Genomic DNA, 17,858 nt, shown 5'->3' with positions numbered 1-17,858 from the left:
AACATGCCACTTGCTATTTCCATCCCCAGAAGACTCCGAGTTCCCAAAGGAAAGGCCCCAGGCCCCAGGCCTTAGTGATTTCTCAGATCTTCTGTGGTGTCTGACAAACAGCAGACAGGACAGCCATTAGCAGAAAGCTGGAACAAGCAGGACCATGAGAGCCGGGAAGAGGTCTATCAGGGCTATCACGCTGGCCACAGCAGGCCCAGGGCCCTGGGGGCTGAGCTCCCCTAGGATGGAAGACATTGAAGACAAACTTCAACCACCCTCACTGAGCTGAGCTCATCACCAAGAGCCTTTGCCTATCCCCTCCTCCTCCAAAGAGCTGGAACAACTCACCACACAGCTGGGAAAACAGGGTGGGGTGGGGGCAAGAAAGTGACGTAGGTCTGTGTTGGTTTGATCTGTCCTATACCCTGGGGGTTGGGGCTGGGTGATCACTTAGCTTTTACTTTCTTGGGTCACCTGAAGCCATCCTGTGGGGAGCTCTGTGCTAACCCTATAAGGTTCCAAAAACTTCTTTCTTCCTCTTCACCTGTAGAAAGATATCAGAGTCCCAACCTTTTGTCTGAGAAAGACTTCCCCAGATGGTGAGAATCCTGGCCTGGCCACTGTGGGCTTAGGGAGTGAAGGTCCTGGTTCTGGTGATGACCAAAAAAAAAAAAAACACATTTCCATAAAGTCGTTTCCAACTCATAATGACTCTATAGCACAGAGTAGAATTGCCCCACATGGTTTCCGAGGAGCACCTGGCAGATTTGAACTGCCGACCTTTTTCAACTGCTCTTAACCACGACACCACCAGGGTTTCCCTGGTGATCACACAGGGACACAAAGACTAACTTCCTGTCCTTCCAATGAGCCCAGCTCTGCAGCTGGAGACCCTCCCTGCTGGCAGCTAGGAAGATGCAAGGCCTCCCCCAAGTGGCCACATGCCATAACTGCAGCTCAGGAACCCAATCTCCACCTTGGAAGACCCTCCAGACAAAGGGCAAGGGTCCTGGGCAACACTGATTGGTGAGGCCAGGCAGCCACCATCACCCTGGCTCTGAAGGTTTCATGTGCCCAGGTGAAAGGGGAGGTGCCCTTTCTACAAGACAAAGGAGCATCAAAGCGTCTCTCTCTCTCTCTCTCTCACACACACACACACGCACATACACATATATGCAAGCAAACCTCCACCTTTTATTCCAGTTTCAGAAATAAGGATACATGTTCAGTGAGGTTAAGTAACCCACTCAAGACCATTTCTCTTCTAAGCATCCGTCCTGGCCAAACCACACGCTTCTGTTGCTAAGTTTTCACCTCAGTAAGATGAGATAATTGGACTCCACCGTAACTCTCACTCCCACTACATCAGAGCTGCCCCAGGAGCTTCAAAAATAGACATCTGTCCCTGACCCAGACCTACTGAATGAGAATCCTGGGAGTGGGGTGGGAATGTATTTGCAGCCTGCTTCCCCTGCGTGATAAAGTGCATTTCTAGACTGACAGCTGGGAGCCAGTGGGCAAGACCGCCTTTTCCTAATTCATTTTGGAATCCCCCAGCACTGGCCCACCAAAAGTGCTGCATATATTTGTGAAATGAGTGAATGAATCAGCAAGTGAATGAATGGATGAATAAAGGATGCTGACATCTCCTCCAGCTTTGACAGTCTATGAATATGTGAGTCCTGCGTACACACACACACCGGTGCACAAGCAGACACCCATACGCACACAGGGGCAAAGAAGAAAACAGCCTACCACACTCCAGATGGACCTGATCACCCAGAACTGCCCGGCCCTCCCCTCCTCACACTCTTGCACACACCTCTTCCTTGTCACCCTGTATTTATTGTGCACCCATTGGGTGCATGGCCCAGCCAGAGACCCTGCATGGCCCCAGGGGCCGATCCCCAGCTGAGGGACTGGTAACAAGCATCAGAAAGGAGGAGCTGGCCAGCAGAAAGCCTGGAGAGGCAGGGTGTCAGCCAGCAGGTGGCCGACAGGCAGCAGAGAGGCCCCCTCTTGGCGGACAGCCTGGTCGCACACTTGGCTGAACAGAGACAATGGTGGCTGCTCCCTCCAGCCCAGCCTCCTTCCCACAGCAGAGCCTCCAGTCCTTGAATCTCCGGAACCTCCCCCGCCCACCCCCCTGCCCCGAGAATAGGCCCAGCTGGGAGACAGCCAGAGGGCAGTGCTCTGGGATTTCTCAGGGGAGGGCAGCTAAGCCCTCTGTGAGCTGGTGAGGGGTGGTATGAGCTGGCCAGAAGGAGACAAAGACATGGGGAACAGAAGGAAGTCTAGTGCCCACAGGATTGGGGCTTTTAGGGATGTGGGGTGTGGCAAGTGGGGCATGGAGGAGTCTTCTCAGACCTGCTGAACCACAGGGATATCCCAGGCCTGACCAGGGCCTCACCTGGTCTCCCAGGCCTCCACCCCATCCCTCACAAATCTCAGCTGTGGCTCCAGCCTGGGAGGACACCCCCTCCCCCCAACTGTTACTGCTTTTACCACTCTCCCTAGGGGTATGAACCTGGAGAACCTCTTTCTCTGCTCTGAGGAAACAAAGGCCCCTTGTTCCCAGGGCCCCAGGGCTCTCCACAGAGCTCTAGAAGCCCCCCACTCCTTCCGCCCCTCACTCACAGCCCGCAGCTCTGCTCTATTGATCAGCAATTGGGCACGTGAGGCTGGGGCCTCTCTCATCTGCCTGGGTTCATGGATGATTGTAGGGGAAGAAGAGCTGAAGGAGACAAAGACACGGGCCCCACGGTCAGCCTCCCAGAGCCTTGGAGCTTGCTGAAGTCCCTGCTCCTGCCCACAAGGCAGCCCTTTTGGCGGGCAGGCTCTAGCAAGATGGGCTGGTTGATGTCTACTGGGAGTCCTCTCTCCTGGGCCTCCCCCAGCAGGCACCTCGTCCCTGAGGCAACACCGTCCTCGGGGCTGCTGCTCTCCTGTTTTGACTTCCCAGGGGTCTCTGAGGCAGCTATGATCTCCCAGGAGCCCGGGGACCCACCTGTGCTCTGATTCCCAAACAAGGGCTGAGCTCCTCACCAGGCCTGGGAAAGGGACAGCTCTGGACTCTGCCTAAGGAAGGGAAGCTGGAGGGTGAGACGGGAAGACCTCAGGAAGTGGAGCCAAGTCCTCAGCCTCCCTCAGGAGTGACCAGGGCCTGGGGCAGCTGAAAAGCTCCACGGGGGACAGGGTCCAGCAGTATTGGGAAAGCGCCAGCGAGTGAGGGATGAGGACCACAGGGAAATGATGGGTTGTCCTTCCACAGGGAACCTGAGGACATGGGTCCCCTCCTAGCTGGGAAGGAGCTCATCGAAATAGGGCTCCTCCAGGTTTCACCTCAGGTCTACCCCAGAGCAAGGGCCAGTATCTGAGAGGTGGTGGGAGCTTCACGGCTGATTGCGGTTCCGTTTGGGGATGATCTTTCGGTAGGTTCTGCGCTCTGAGATGTTACGCTTCACCTTGGCCGTGGTGGGGGCCTCATCCTGGTGCAGGGAGGGGCTCGAGTGGGACTTCTTCAGGCTGGGCTTGGCCTCCCAGGTGCCTCCAGCTTCCCTCCCCAGCTGCTCCTCCCACAGGTCCAAGTCCTCAGCAGGGCAGCGTAGACGGGCCACCAGCAGCTGCACATACGTCTCATAGCGGGTTTTCTGCAACACACAGGCCCACTCCCTTAGCACCCACCTGCCTCTAGGCAGGGAGGCAGCTGGCATCGTGAGGGTCAGCTCACATCTGCAGAGGGCCTGGACCAACAGCTTATGTCTCCAGGGCGCCTGAACAACCAGACTTTACAGAGCACAATGGTAACCTATTACAATACTGTAGTTATCTGTCTAGTATTATTATAACAGATATCAGCTCAGCCCTGTTCCAATCACCAACAGCTTGTAGTGCTGTAACTAACATCTCTATGACATGCTGTATCTCCAAGACACTAAAAGGTCTGCAGCCCACTGTACCTACGGTCTATGCAGCACTAGACATAAATAGTTCTCAGCTGTACTGGACCCTAATTGAGTCTGAATAAACCAAAACCAAACCCACTGCTATTGAGTCAATTCCAACTCATAGAGACCCTATAGGACAGAGTAGAACTGCCTCTGCAGAGTTTCCAATGAGTGGCCGAATGCTTAACCACTGCGCCACGAGGGTTCCAGTCTGAAGAATATTTCATAATTGGCATCTGTAGCAGGTGATGCTAACTGCCCTGGTCTAACACTCCTACAGCCTCTGGGCAGGGCTTTGGTAACAGTAACCAGCAGCCTTAGGGGGCAGTCCCCAGTTTGCAAAGTGCTCTCCCACCCTTCATCCCACTGGATACTCATCACGGCCCTGTAAGGCTGGCCAGGCATGAACCACTGCCTCAGTTTTATGAAGATGGAAGATGAGGCATAGGGAGCATCACAGCTGGTCAGTGGCAGGGAAAGACCGGTTTCTGAGGGCTGATCCAGGTCCCTTTGGCCATACCTCAAGGCCTCTGGGAAGTGGTGTGCTCACAACCATGTATTCAACCAAATACCCCAAGGACTACACAAGGAGCTTTAAGAAAGGCCAGGAAATGGAGGGAGAAGGGCCACATGAAGGCCAGTGGGCAGAGCCAGGAATGGATGCTGACAGCCCCTTCCGTGGTCTCTGCCCCTGGTGGCCTCTGATCTCCTCTGTCCTCACACTGCAGTGCACCCACCCCTCCTGCCCAACAGGATGCCCAAGACCCCTGAAGAGAGCACTCAGTCACAGAGTCGCTGAATGCACGCTGAGGTGACGCCAAAACAGAATTCACGTGTGTTTTTAGAAGGTAGGAGATAAACCCTGCTGGCACCTCTCACAGAGATGCCAAGATCCTAAGATGGTCATTGCTTGGTGAGCATCATACTGAGGCACATACATAATTGGAGTAGCGTGTAATTTATCAGGCGTGGAAGGGTGTAGTGGCTGAGCGTGTGCAGATTCAATTCCTGCTCCTCTACCCTCTGTGTGACCTTGGACAAGCTGTGTAACCTCTCTGTGCCTCAATTTTCTCCTCTGTACTATGAGGATAATTGTACCTAGCCAAGTTGTGTGATAATTAAAGAAGACAGTCCATGCAATGTGCCTAGGTAGTTGTTGGGTGCCGCTGAGCCGACTTTGGCCTCCTAACCACCCATGTGACAGAGGTGAACCGCCCCATAGGGTGTCCTAGGCTGTAATAGTACAGGAGCAGACACTCAGGTCCTTCTCTCGCAGTGCAGCTGGCTGGTTTGCCAATCTTTCAGTTAGCAGCCAAACAGTGCTAACCATTGAGCCTATACTACTTATAATTAGAATTTAGAATGTGATTGTTCTGTTATTTAGACGGTAACTACATGAAGGGGAATAATCAGATCAAATACAATTTTTGTCTTTCAATTTAGGATCAGTGAAAAGCTGAACTCTTAGGAGAAAATAAATAACTTGCCCCCTCTGTTTCCAAACACACAGCTGCCTTAGGCCTCCAGGACAAAATGTGAGAGGCTGCATGCACACGGGCACACACACCTACGCACACGCCTGCACACGTGCGCCCATGTGTGTGCACACGCACGTACGCACGCAGACAGCTCACACAGGCCCAAGTGAAGCGCCTCCACGCGCCCCGCGCGTCCGCAGAGGGGAGTGAAGGCTGCAAGAACCGGCGCAGCCACTAGAGGGCGGGAGAGGGTCCAGCCGAGAGGCCGGGAGGCTCAGCCGCAGAGCCAGGAGAGGGCCCAGGCGAGCGGCGAGACTCAGGCGCTCACCTCGTACTCCAGATATTCCTTCCGCAAGCGGTAGTCTTCCAGCTCGCGGCTGCGACCCCGCCGCTCGGGTAAGTTTCTCTGCAGATCCAGGAGGTCATCGGAGGCAGCGTCCAGGCAGTTCTCGTGGGATCGATGTTGCTCTTCCTGGGAGCAGAGGCGGTGGGGACATGTGCCAAGGGTCAGTGTAGCCAGGCAGCCCCCCTCTCCCTGCCGGTTCCCCGGCCCAGCTCTGCAAACCACCTCCCCTTTATTTCCTCGCCCCGTCCATCCCGAGCCCAGATGTGCAAGTCCCCCTTAACCCTCCCCGCCCCACCCATTCCCTGGCCCCGGTGTGCAAACCCCCCCACCCCCGACCCCTTCCGGTGTTGTACCAGGGAGCTCTGTGCCGGGCCCACCGGAAGAATGGGCCGCACGAATCTGCGCTGGGAGCCCACGGCTGCGGGGAAGGGCGGTGCTGAGTGCATGGCGGCAGCCAGATTGATGCGAGCGATCCACGAACTCATCTCCTTGGCAGTGCTGTGGCAGAGGGCGCCGTGGGTCCCCAGGGCCACAGAGTTGGTCCTGTCACCTGCCCCTCCTCCACTCCCCAACCTCCTGTGGACTGCAGAGCCATCCAGGCCCTCAGGACACAGGCCAGCTCAGACCCTCTAAAAACCAGAAGTTCTACCACAGGCAGGGTGGTTCACCTCAGCGGGTTTCTCTTATCTGTCAATGAGGAATTTTGCCGGAAGGCAATACATTTTATATTAAGTGCCCAAAACAATCCATTATTAGTGGCTTCCTCTATTCAGAATGGTGAGGCAGGTTGGTCCATTGGCAAAGTCTGCCAAGGGCAGAGGAGAGGAACAGGGGGCATGTATCTTCATATCTGCTATCCCTACAGCCTCCTCAAGGAGTCCCTGGGTGGTGCAAATGGTTAACACGCTCAGCAGCTAACCAAAAAGTTGGAGGTTCGAGTCCACGTACAGACACCTCAGAAGAAAGACCTGGAGATCTTTTTCTGAAAAATCAGCCATGAAAAACCCTATAGAACACAGTTCTACTCTGACACGTATGGGGTTGCCATGAGTCAGTCATTCTACCACTCGTCTGTCAGTTTGTTGTACCGTGATGGCTTGCCTGTTGCTGTGATGCTAGAAGCTATGCCATCAGTATTTCAAATCCCCGCAGGGTCACCCATGGTGGACAAGCTTCAGCGGAGTTTCCAGACTAAGATTGACTGGGATGAAGGACCTGGTGGTTTACTTCTGATAAAACCGGCCTTATGAATAGCAGCGGAACACTGTCTGACACAGTACCAGACAATGAGTCCCCAAGCTTGGAAGACACTCAGAATATGACTGGGGAAGAGCTGCCTCCTCAAAGTAGAGTTGATCTTAATGACGTGGATGGAGCAAAGCTTTTGAGACCTTCACTTGCTGATGTGGCATGACTCAAAATGAGAAGAAACCGCTGCAAACATCCATTAGTAACTGGAGTGTAGAATGTACAAAGAATGAATCTAGGAAAATTGAAAGTCACCAGAAATGAAATGGAGCACATAAAGATGGATATCCTAAGCACTGGGAGCTGAAATAGACTGGTATTGGCCATTTTGAATCAGAAGATCATATGGTCTCCCATGCCTGGAATGAAAAATTGAAGAGTAGTGGCTTCACATTCATGATCAGGGAGAATATTTCAAGATCTAGCCTGAAGTACAATGCTACAAGGAAGGCCAGAGCCCTGGTGGCAAAGTGGGTAAGAGCTCAGGCTGCTAACCGAAAGGCTGGCAGTTCGAATCCACCAGCTGCTCCTTGGAAACCCTACGGGGCAATTCTACTCTGTCCTATAGAGTTACTATGAGTCGGAATCGCCTTGATGGCAAACAACAACAACAAGGAAGACCAGTTAATACGACTATTATTCAAATTTAAGCACCAACCACTAATGCCAAAGATGAAGAAATTGAAGAGTTTTACCAACTTGCACAATCTGAAATTGATCAAACATGCAATCAGGATGCATTGATAATTACTGGTGATTAGAATGTAGAAGTTGGACACAAGGAAGGCTCAGTAGTTGGAAAATAATGGCCTTGGTAACAGAAATGATGCCGGAGACTGCGTGATAGAATTTTGCAAGACCAACAACCTATTCATTGGAAATACCTTTTTTCAATAACATAAACAGCAAATATACACAAGGATGTCATCAGATAGAATACACAGGAATCAGATCGACTACATCTATTGGAAACCCTGGTAGTGTAGTGGTTAGGAGTTCAGCTGTTAACCAAAAGGTCAGCAGTTTGAATCCACCAGGTGCTCCTTGGAAACCCTATGGGGCAGTTCTGCTCTGTCCTACAGGTTTACTATGAGTCAGAATCAACTCAACAGCAATGGGGTATGGGTATGAAAAGAGATGATGGAGAAGCTTGATATCATCAGAATAAGACCAGGGGTTGACTGCAGAACAGTCAACAATTGCTCATATACGAGTTCAAGTTGAAGCTGGAGAAAATTAAAACGAGACCATGAAGAACCAAAATACGGCCTTGAGTATATCCCACCTGAATTTGAAGAACATCTCAAAAATAGATTTGACACACTAAACACTAATGACCAAAGCCCAGACAAGTTGTGGGATGACATCAAGGACATCATACATAAAGAAAGCAACAGGTCATTGAAAAGGCGGGAAAGAAAGAAAAAACTAAAATGAATTTAAGAAGAGACTCTGAAACTTGCTATTGAACATAGAATACCTAAATTGAATGGAAGAAATGATGAAGTAAAAGAGCTGAACAGAAGATTTCAAAGGGTGGCTTGAGAAGACAAAGTATAACGAGCACTGTCTAGTTCTGTTGTACATAGGGTTGCTATGAGTTGGAACTGACTCGATGGCACCAAACAACAGCAACATGAATCAGAATCGACTCTACCCAACTGGTATTAGGGCTTCTTCTAGCTGCAGCATTCTAAGGTATTCTTGGTAAGGATGGCAGCTCTCACTATGGCCAGAGCCAGCAGACACAAAGGTGTGAGCTGGGAGTCAGAGGAGAGGAAGGCTAAGTGGGCAGGGAGGGTCTGAGCCCTTGCTGCTTGTCTCCCCAGGGACTTACGGTGCCTGGAAGAGGTAGAGGCGCCAATCAGCGGTACGCAGCTGGAAGACGTGTGGCTTCTTGGTGTAATGGGTGGCAGGGGTCGCCAGCGAGTGATGCACCCCCACAGGCTCGTCCACCATCTGCCCCACCAAACTCTCCCCCTCAGGACAGTGGTCCTCTCCCTGCCACAGGGCACAGAGGCTCAGAGGAGGTTATCAGGTGCCCACCCTCCCAACAGTTGGCCCTTCCCTGTTCCCCACTCTCCCCCATTATGGGTGTCCACTCCCTTCCTACCTTCAGGAAATAGAGTACCATCCCTCGCAGCAAGGTGTGGAACATCTTCCAGCCGCGCTTGCCCCAAGGTGCTGCTCCGGGAGCAGAAGACAAAGCTAACTGGCCATACCCCCATTCAAACACAGTGACACACACTCAGACAAACACATGGGCAAACACGGTCCCCGAGTCCTCACCTTCCAACACCACCTCCAGTCCCTCACCAGGATGCACCCTATCCACATGCAATCACAGATACATGTACCTACATGGGCTCATACAATCACACACGTACACAGACTCTCCACATACAGGCAATCGCGCTTGTACAAACGCGGATATTCGTACAGACCACCCCCTCCCCAAACACGCACCCAGAACCCCACACGCAAACACACACCCACAAGCACAGTTCCTCCGTTGTGTGCCCATCCAGAGGGGTTTCTTGAGGGGAGCCATGCATCCCTGTGCACCCTACTCTGGGCACCAACTGCTGGGTTGCCCCTCACCTGTACCTGCTTCTTTTCCACTGCCCTTTACCCTGGTCTTGATTGGGGACCCATTCCTACTTCTCAACCCTAAGCTCCATTGACAGAAGGCCTGATTCCCTGTGGCCACGTCACCAGGGCCTGGCTCATGTCCCTGTAGCTTCTCGCAGATGACAGCTAATCCCCTTCCTAGCTGCCACATCCCCATTCTGTCTACTCTGTATCATGAGTCCTGATTAACACCTAGAACGCTGCTCCAGGCATGCTGCTGCCCTTCTCAAAACCTCCAGTTGCCTGCGGAAGGAGCCCAAGCTCAGAACCACCTCCTCATTCTCTTTGACACACCCCATGTTCTGAGCAAACTTTGTTTGCTCTTTTCTCTGTGGGGGATGCCCTCTGCCCAATTTCAAATGTCAACACCCTTGTATCCTCCCAGGTTCAGCTTGGACACCATCATTTCCAGAATCTTCCCCCCATACCCCACCCCCAAAAACTTTCCCTCCTCCAAACCCCCAATCTCTCATTGTAGACACTGATGTGCTTGTCTGATTTCTGCTGCACCACAGGCTCTGAGGACAGGGACTAACTCCACCTGTTTTATCTCTGCTCTGCCTCCCTCCCCCCATGGACACAGCACTTGGCCTATGTTCAGTGCACAGTACATGCTGAGGGAGGGACGCACGCTGCCTGTACTCGACATGTGCCGTCTTTCTGCACTCCCCATGCACACAGCCACACAAGCCCCGAGCAGAGCCCCTGCTGTGCACATGCCAGTCCTGTCCACTTGCACACAGACACCCACACACAGCCACTGGGCAGCAGACACTCACTCTTCTTGCCGTCCACATCATGATGCATCTTCCGAGCCAGGATGCCCTGCTTGTAGGTGGGCACTGTGGGGTCCTGGGCCAGCTGGAGGAAGGGGCTGCCCATCTTGCCAGCTGGGGCAGATGGCATGGCCTTCTCAGGTCTGGCTGTATCTTCTTCATCCCTGGACATGAGAGGATCAGGCTGGGAGGACTGACTAGGCAAAGACCATCAGGAGCTGCCCATTGTCTCCCCAGGCCTCAGTGCCCCCTCTTTTGCTGGAGATCCACACCCCAGGGCTCCCCGCAAAAAATCAACTCTTCAAGCCAACCCATTAATTCCCTGACTCAAAACTATACCCACCCCATTGCGACCTCTGGCTCCTCCAGGTATTACCTGGGATTCTCCACCCTTCTCTGAGATTGGACCAGTGTCCTGCTTCAGGCCCTGACCCACTCAGCTGGGAGCGCTGTCCAGGACCCTGAACTTTTCCAACTCCCAAGTGGGCAGGGGGAGGGAAGACAGGCCCAAAGATGGGACTCTCACCTGGACCATAAGAGGTCAAGAAGGGGAAGGGAAGGGCTCTCACTTACACAGCCCACTCGAGCTTCTCACTCCGGATAGACCAGTAGAGGGCCTGGAATAGAAGCACACAGGTGGGCAGTTGAGCCTAGGGCCTGTAGGGCCCTCTCTATTTGGGAGAGGTAGAACAGGGGTATATCTGCAGCCTGCTTCCTCCACACCTCCCCAAACACAGCTGCCCTTCTGCCTTGAGCCAGGGAACCAGCTCATCTGTTAATCCATCCATGCAACGAATTATTTATGGAGCACCTGCCATGTGCCAGGCACTGTGCTGGGGGCTGGAGACATAAAGATGATCAAGACAACCCCAGCTCTTGCCCGAGTTTAGTGAGACCTGAACCACAGGTAGTCCCTAACTTACAACATATTTGAGTTATGACGAACCACGCTTAGGACTATCTGGTTTTTGGTACATCTTATCATTAGTACTATGCTATATACTACATACAGGGCTGCTGTGAGTAATTTGCTGATGTTATCATTCTCAGACGTTCCCTCACAGATGTTCAGTTTTATGATGTGTTGTTCAAAACGCTGTCGTATAGATTTAGTTTTCTAAACTAAATCAGGGGCTTCAGTTGCTTGAAAACATGGATCCAAATGCTGATTGCTTTGCTAAAGTCAACAGGCAGGTTCGGGAAGTGGTGAGATGTTACCAGGAATTATATGAAGAAAAAAAGAAAAGGACCATACAGACAACTCTCACTAATTTTCTGACTAGAAACGCCATCCCCATTCCCGGGGGTAATCCAGATGATCTAGAACCTTCCACAAGTGGAGTTACTACTTCAACTGTCAAAATGCCAATGCTGTCCAACTCTTCTTCATCCTTCAGAGTAAGTTTTTACGATTTGTGTATTTTTTATGTATGTAGGTATGTATTAAAATATATCTGTAAGTTTATATGTAATGTTTACAACCCCCAAAGACAAATAAAGATCAGATTTACAAAGATACTGGTAATAAAAGGCAATAGCAGTAAAACCTAAAAAAAAAAAAAAATTGAGGTATTCGACTTATGTTAGAACTGACTTAGGATGGGGTCATCTGTTAGAAGAGAACCCGGTTATAAGTCGGGGGCTACCTGCAGTTATCTTGAAGGAAAATGTGTTACCCACTTACCATCCTGCCCTGATGGACCTGACGGAGAAGGAACTGGCTCACCGTCCCCAGCAGTAGATGTGCGATGAATAAATGAACAGATGGACGATGTGCTATGACTTTGAAATGATATAAGAGTATTGATGTAGATGTATTTTCCTTGCTTTGTGGCCTTCACAGCACCTAGCAAGCTGCCTGGCACAAAGTAGCTGTTCAATAAATGTTCCCTGGATGGTACAAATGGTTAGTGCACTTGGCTGCTAACTGAAAGGTTGGAGGTTGGAGTTCATCTATAGGTACCTCAGAAGAAAGGCCTAGGAATCTAATCCCAAGAAATCAGCCACTGGAAACCCTGTGGAGTGCAGTTCTACAGTGACACACATGGGGGCACCAGGAGTCGGCATCAATTCAAAGGCAACTGGTTTGTTTTTCTTAAATAGATGAAAGAACAAATGATCTGATTGCTTATGCAGAGCATGCTGTGGTCCAGACAGTGCTGAGCATTTGACAAACTATTTAATCTCATCAGCAACACTGTGAGATGGCCACAACCCCCAGGAGGAACGAGAGTTGGCCAAGGGAGACGTGGCCAAGACAAGAATTCAGACCCAGGAACACCAGGCTCCCAGGTCTGAGCTCCAGACTTGCTCCACTTGAAGCTTTGCCCTTTGCTCACTCAGAAAACCAATAAGCCAGCGCTTCTTAGACTTCAGCAAGCCTTAGAATCACCTGCAGTGGATCCAGGGCCCCAGCTCAGAGATTCTGGTTCAGCAGGTCCAGGGCAGGGCCCATGAATACACATTGCTAACAAATTCCATGGAGTGGCTGAGGCGTCTACCCAGGGACCACTTCTCAGTAGCCTTTCAACAAGGCCAGTGCATCTCGTGTACAGCCACCACCTATCTGTCAGTGGAGACTTGAAGGTTGTTAAGATGGTGAGCTTCTAGACTAAGATGTGGACTAGGAAGAAAGGCCTGGTGACCTACTTCCAAAAATCAGTGAAAACCTTATGGATCACAACAGTACAGTCCTCACCCAACCATGGGAATGGCCCAGGACCAGGCAGCATTTTGTTCCATTGTGCATGGGGTCACCCTGAGTTGGGGACCAACTCCGCAGCAGGTACAACAACAACATTCTCTCCAGGACATTTTGGCACAGCCAGGCCAGAGCTCAGCAATCCCCTGGGGACAAGGAACTAAGGCTCCAGACCCCCAACAGGGAGCCCAGGGTCCTGAACTCCACCATACCTTCAGCAGCCCCTTGGAGAAGTTTCCACCATCTCGCAGGCCGTTCAGGTTGGTGATGAATTCTTGGCAGCTCATGCTTTTCCCAATGTTCTGTGGCCACGGAGAGAAGGGGCAGCTGTCACACCACACCCCAACCCTATAAACCCCCAGCCCCTCAGAAGCCTTTGCCCATTCCCCACACCCACACCCCCAGGGCCCTTCCCTGATCCCCTCCCAGGCCTCTGGTCTTCTCTTCCCCTCACCCCTACCCATGCACTCTCAACTCACCTCCTACAGCTACCCTTGGAGACTCCCAGGCCCCCGCAGCCCCTGCCTCAGTTTCCACAGTCACTCTCCCCACGTTCTTACCTGTCCATGCAGGTCCGTGTTAAGGAGCATGATCGCACAGGTCAAGGTGTGCACAGAATCTGTCCCACGGGAGGCCAGAGGAGAAGAAGCTTGTTTGGAATCAGGACTGCTGCTCTCCCTTTGCAGCACTTGGCTGGGTGACCCCAGAACGCTTCCGCTTCCCCCACCCACAACACACCAACACCACCACCACTGAACTACCAGTGAAAGCCTGAGCAGACATGGGGGACTACTTTTGTGCCATCCTTCTCCCAGGCACCCCAAAGCCCCCACCCTTCACCCAGAGCTGGCCCCTCCCTACCTACTGAGGAGAAGACCCCAGGATTGCAGTAGTGAAAGCGCTTTGAGAACTGGTAGAGGATTCGCTCCCGCTCCTGAGTCTCTCCGCTGAGCACCAGGGCCTGGAGGAAGCCCCTGACGAGGAGGGCCAAAGTCAAGCAGAGCCCAGGCTGAGAGGGCCCTGCAGGCCCCAGGATCTAGGACCTAATCGGGTCCCAGCCTCAGGCCTGTTGCCACTGCCCTGCAGCCGTTCCTCCCCACAGCCTCCCCAGCGATGGCCCAAAGGCATTACCGAAGGGCACGGTCCAGGCTCTGGCCTCCAAACTGAAAGAAGGACAAGTACTCCTCAGCCACAGCCCTGCTGAAGTCATTGCTGCAGAGGAGAAAGGGCATGAAGCCTGAAGCCAGGGACCTGGGTTGCAGGGCACAGGTGCAAAGGGGCCCCCAGGGCCTGCACACATCATGGGGTCTGACGGGGCAGACTGGGCAAGGGAAAAGCATAGCCAGCTGGGTCCTGGGTCCCAAGAGGGTAAGGGGGCAGCCAGGGTCCAGTATTGAGTGGGAGGGACATGAGGAGTCTGAGGTGGCTAAGGTGGCAGGGTCCAGTGGCCATCAGCAAGGACCAGGGGTGCAAAGAAGAGGTAATAGGGCGTGGCTGAGGAAAAGAAGCAGGGGTGGTGAGGGATCGAGGAGGAAAGGGATGAGGATGGGGAGGGAGTAGGCAAGAATACTGGGGAGAGCAGTCGGTGAGGGGGCTGGAGGGAGATGAGGCAGGGGAGGGCGGCCAGTGGAGGAGCTCACTGCAGCCCCTTCCTGTCCTGCCTCAACCTCCAGCCTCACTCAGGCTCAAGGACCCTTACTTCTTCTGCAGGTAGGCAGCCACTTCAGACTTTCGGTAACCCTCTAGACGATAGAGGCGTGAGGCCAAGTTCCAGGCCACCTTGTCGGTCCTGACGCCATTAGCCAGCTTGTCTCCAGCCTGTGGCCTCTGGCCTTCCTCTGGGGACTGTTCTTGGGGCATGGGGTTCTCAGGAAGCCTAGAAGATGCCATTGGTGTTCTCAGACTCCCACAGGTTGCCAATACCACTTAGGCTAGACACCAGGGGGTTCTGGGTCGAGTGTCTTTGCAGGTCAATCATGGAAGGGCATCCCAGAGTCCACGCCCAGAGCTCAGGGTCAGAACTGGAGCTCAAGGCCTTGAAAGGTAGGGGAAGAGCTGGGCCCAGAGCCTCCCCAGAGAAAAGGTAGAATCAGGACCTGGCCTGGGCTGAGAACCAGGCGAACCCAAAGTGGGAAGCGATTCATCCAAGGCCGGTAAGGTTTGAAGCCAAGCTTGGTACTCAGCACTTCCTCAGGTAAGCCCCAAGGGTGTTCCGAGCTTATTTCACCTCAGATGGGAGATGCATCAGCCTTCTGGAGACCTAAATTGGTGTTGAATCTCACCCGAAATGGGGTGGGATCATCTACCCAAACCTCAGCAGGCCATTTGTTCATCTCCCCCACCTATCCTGCCATCCTCTTATCGCCTCTTTGACCCCTTTCACCACCTCCCACCTCCCACCAGCTCCAGTTTCTACTCCTAGGCCTGGAGCTAAGAAAGGTGTAAGATGGGGCCAAGAACAGGAAGTTAGACTGGCCTGAGGAATGGGGACAGCTGGGGGAGCAGAGAGGGGGGTTCCAACCTTTCACATCCCTTATCTAGTAGCTGTGTGGTAAAGTAACTCCTTTACCATGAGGGGTTTGGATGGTAACCAATTATGACTGTCAACAGGCTCAGGGAACCCCCAGCAGACTGAGAAAACACTCAGAATCTCACAATTCACTAAGTCCAACCTCTACCTGACTCTTCTGTTTCCCCTGCAACATCACAATCGGGTCTGGGGTATCCTAGTTACTTGAATACTCATTATTCAAGTTACCACAGTTATGGGAATTGTGCAGGCAAGCAAAAGTCACCAAAATACGAAAATATTCACTAATAAACTGACCACTTATAAAATTAGATTTCAGATGAACAGCCCTCCCCCCTTAACGCGAATGTCCATCTCTGCCCACTGACTGGGTCCATGGTCTTTGCTGATAACCTCTCACTGCTTACCTAGGCTCATAAACATCCAACAGTGCAGGGCAAACATAATGAAAACGAAATGAAAAGTGAAAATACAAATCTTGCAAAACAAAATGTAGAATTTCATGAAGTCCACAAAAGTGATGCTGTAAGAAGGGTCCCTGGTGGCACAATTGCTAAGTGCTCAGCTGCTAACCGAAAGGTCAGCATTTGAAACCCACCCAGTAGCTCCGTGGGAAAAAGGCCAGGCAATCAATCCGTAAATATTACAGCCTGGGAAATCCTATGGGACAGTTCTACTCTGTCCTACTGGGTTACTATGAGTCAGAATCAACTCGGCGGCACCTAACAACAACAACAACCCTGATTAAAGCTTTTTTCATTATTTATTATGAAAGTATGGTTCTCACTTTAGGCGGATTTACTCGTTTTAAGTTGGATTAACTTTAATTTTTGGTATAATGAATGTCACCCTCTCCAGATTCTCAGAGTCTCCTCTCGTTACCAGGCCTCTGTCTGAACATCTCCAGGGACAGCACAGCTTTCTAGGTGTATGAGAGAGATGGTGCCTTGGCTTCTGGTGCAGACCGATGCTGGGTCACCATCACCCAAGGATGGTGAGATGGGAGGGGTTAGCCCTTAGGTACTGCACATTAGGTACACGGCCTGAACCTCTCCTGGTTCCTCCTGGTTTCCTCAATACCCCTATCCGGGCAACCAGATAATAAAACCCCTTCCCAGGGTAGAGACCCCCTGGACTGCAGCCTTGACACAATAGCTTGGGGCAGAAAGAAATCAAGTTTGGTTTCCCAGTTGGCCCACTCCTATCTCTGGCCACTATTCTAGGGTTATTCAGTCCTGCTATGGGCCCTGGGGTACATTCTCTGGGTTCCGACAAAACATTCCCCTTAGTGCTCCCCTGCAAGCCCAGCCAGCACCCTGGCCCCAGGCTGTTTAGTGAATTTCTCCAGATACCTCCTCAAATTCAAAGCCGTCTGTAACTTCCATGGTCACAAGCTCTGACCTTCCACTCCCCAAACCTTCCTAACACTGCTGCCATTTTTCTAGGCACATGTCCCTGGTCAGGTTCCCTGAACACCTTCTTTTCCTCCTCTCCTGATCTCCTGCCTTGGGCACTTCCCGCATGGCCCCACCTGAGCACATTCCAAAACTGCGTCCAGGAGTGTGACTGTCTGCTCTGCCATTTCTTGTCCTTTTAAAGCCTCCAGTCTTTCTCAAAAGACTGGCAAAGAATATTGCATATACTGTGCTGAAGAATACTGAATATACCAGGAACTGCCAAAAGAACGACCAAATCTGTCTTGGGAGAAGTACAACCAGAATGCTCCTTAGAAGCAAGACCATGTCTTACATACTTTGGCCATGTTGTCAGGAGGGTTCAGTCCCTGGAGAAGGACATCATGCTTGGCAAAGTAGAGGGTCAGCGGAAAAGATAAAGACCCTCAACGAGATGGATTGACACAGAGGCTGCAACAATGGGCTCAAGTGTAACAACGACCGTAAGGATGGTGCAGGACTGGGCAGTAATTCGTTCTGTGGTACGCAGGGTTGCTATGAGTCAGAACTGACTTGACGGCACCTAACAACAACAGCCTTTCTCAAAACTCTGCTGATTCCCAGTCAAATAATCCTGGCTTAGAAAATGTTATTAGTTGCCATTGACTCACGAGGACTCCATGTGTCCAGAGTACAGCTGCTCCATACGACTTTCAAGGCCATTACTTTTTGGGAACAGATCACCAGGCTTTACTTCTAAGGCACCCCTGAGTAGGTCTGAACCGCCAACCTTTCAGCTAGTAGTTCAGTGCTTAA

The 17,858-nt window shown here is 52.0% G+C and overlaps 1 protein-coding gene across 1 annotated transcript in view; it reads right to left on the bottom strand.

Annotated features, from left to right (window-relative positions):
• PSD4 (pleckstrin and Sec7 domain containing 4) overlaps positions 1–17,858 on the bottom strand; it is a 29,566-nt gene continuing 11,708 nt past the window's right edge. The window contains exons 6-17 of the mRNA XM_049857022.1: positions 14,818–14,994; positions 14,250–14,330; positions 13,980–14,092; positions 13,679–13,737; positions 13,331–13,420; positions 10,991–11,034; positions 10,421–10,581; positions 9,124–9,194; positions 8,848–9,011; positions 6,116–6,260; positions 5,745–5,888; positions 1–3,641 (exon numbers count right to left, since the gene is read on the bottom strand). Of these exons, the coding sequence (XP_049712979.1) occupies positions 3,384–3,641; positions 5,745–5,888; positions 6,116–6,260; positions 8,848–9,011; positions 9,124–9,194; positions 10,421–10,581; positions 10,991–11,034; positions 13,331–13,420; positions 13,679–13,737; positions 13,980–14,092; positions 14,250–14,330; positions 14,818–14,994 (1,507 nt within the window). The 3' untranslated portion in view covers positions 1–3,383. The remainder of the gene's footprint in view (positions 3,642–5,744; positions 5,889–6,115; positions 6,261–8,847; positions 9,012–9,123; positions 9,195–10,420; positions 10,582–10,990; positions 11,035–13,330; positions 13,421–13,678; positions 13,738–13,979; positions 14,093–14,249; positions 14,331–14,817; positions 14,995–17,858) is intronic.

The sequence above is a fragment of the Elephas maximus genome, chromosome 17 (genome assembly GCF_024166365.1).
Source record: "Elephas maximus indicus isolate mEleMax1 chromosome 17, mEleMax1 primary haplotype, whole genome shotgun sequence".
Taxonomy (NCBI): domain Eukaryota; kingdom Metazoa; phylum Chordata; class Mammalia; order Proboscidea; family Elephantidae; genus Elephas; species Elephas maximus.
Note: the sequence above shows the minus strand (reverse complement) of the source record. Positions and strands in the feature narration are given on the sequence as shown.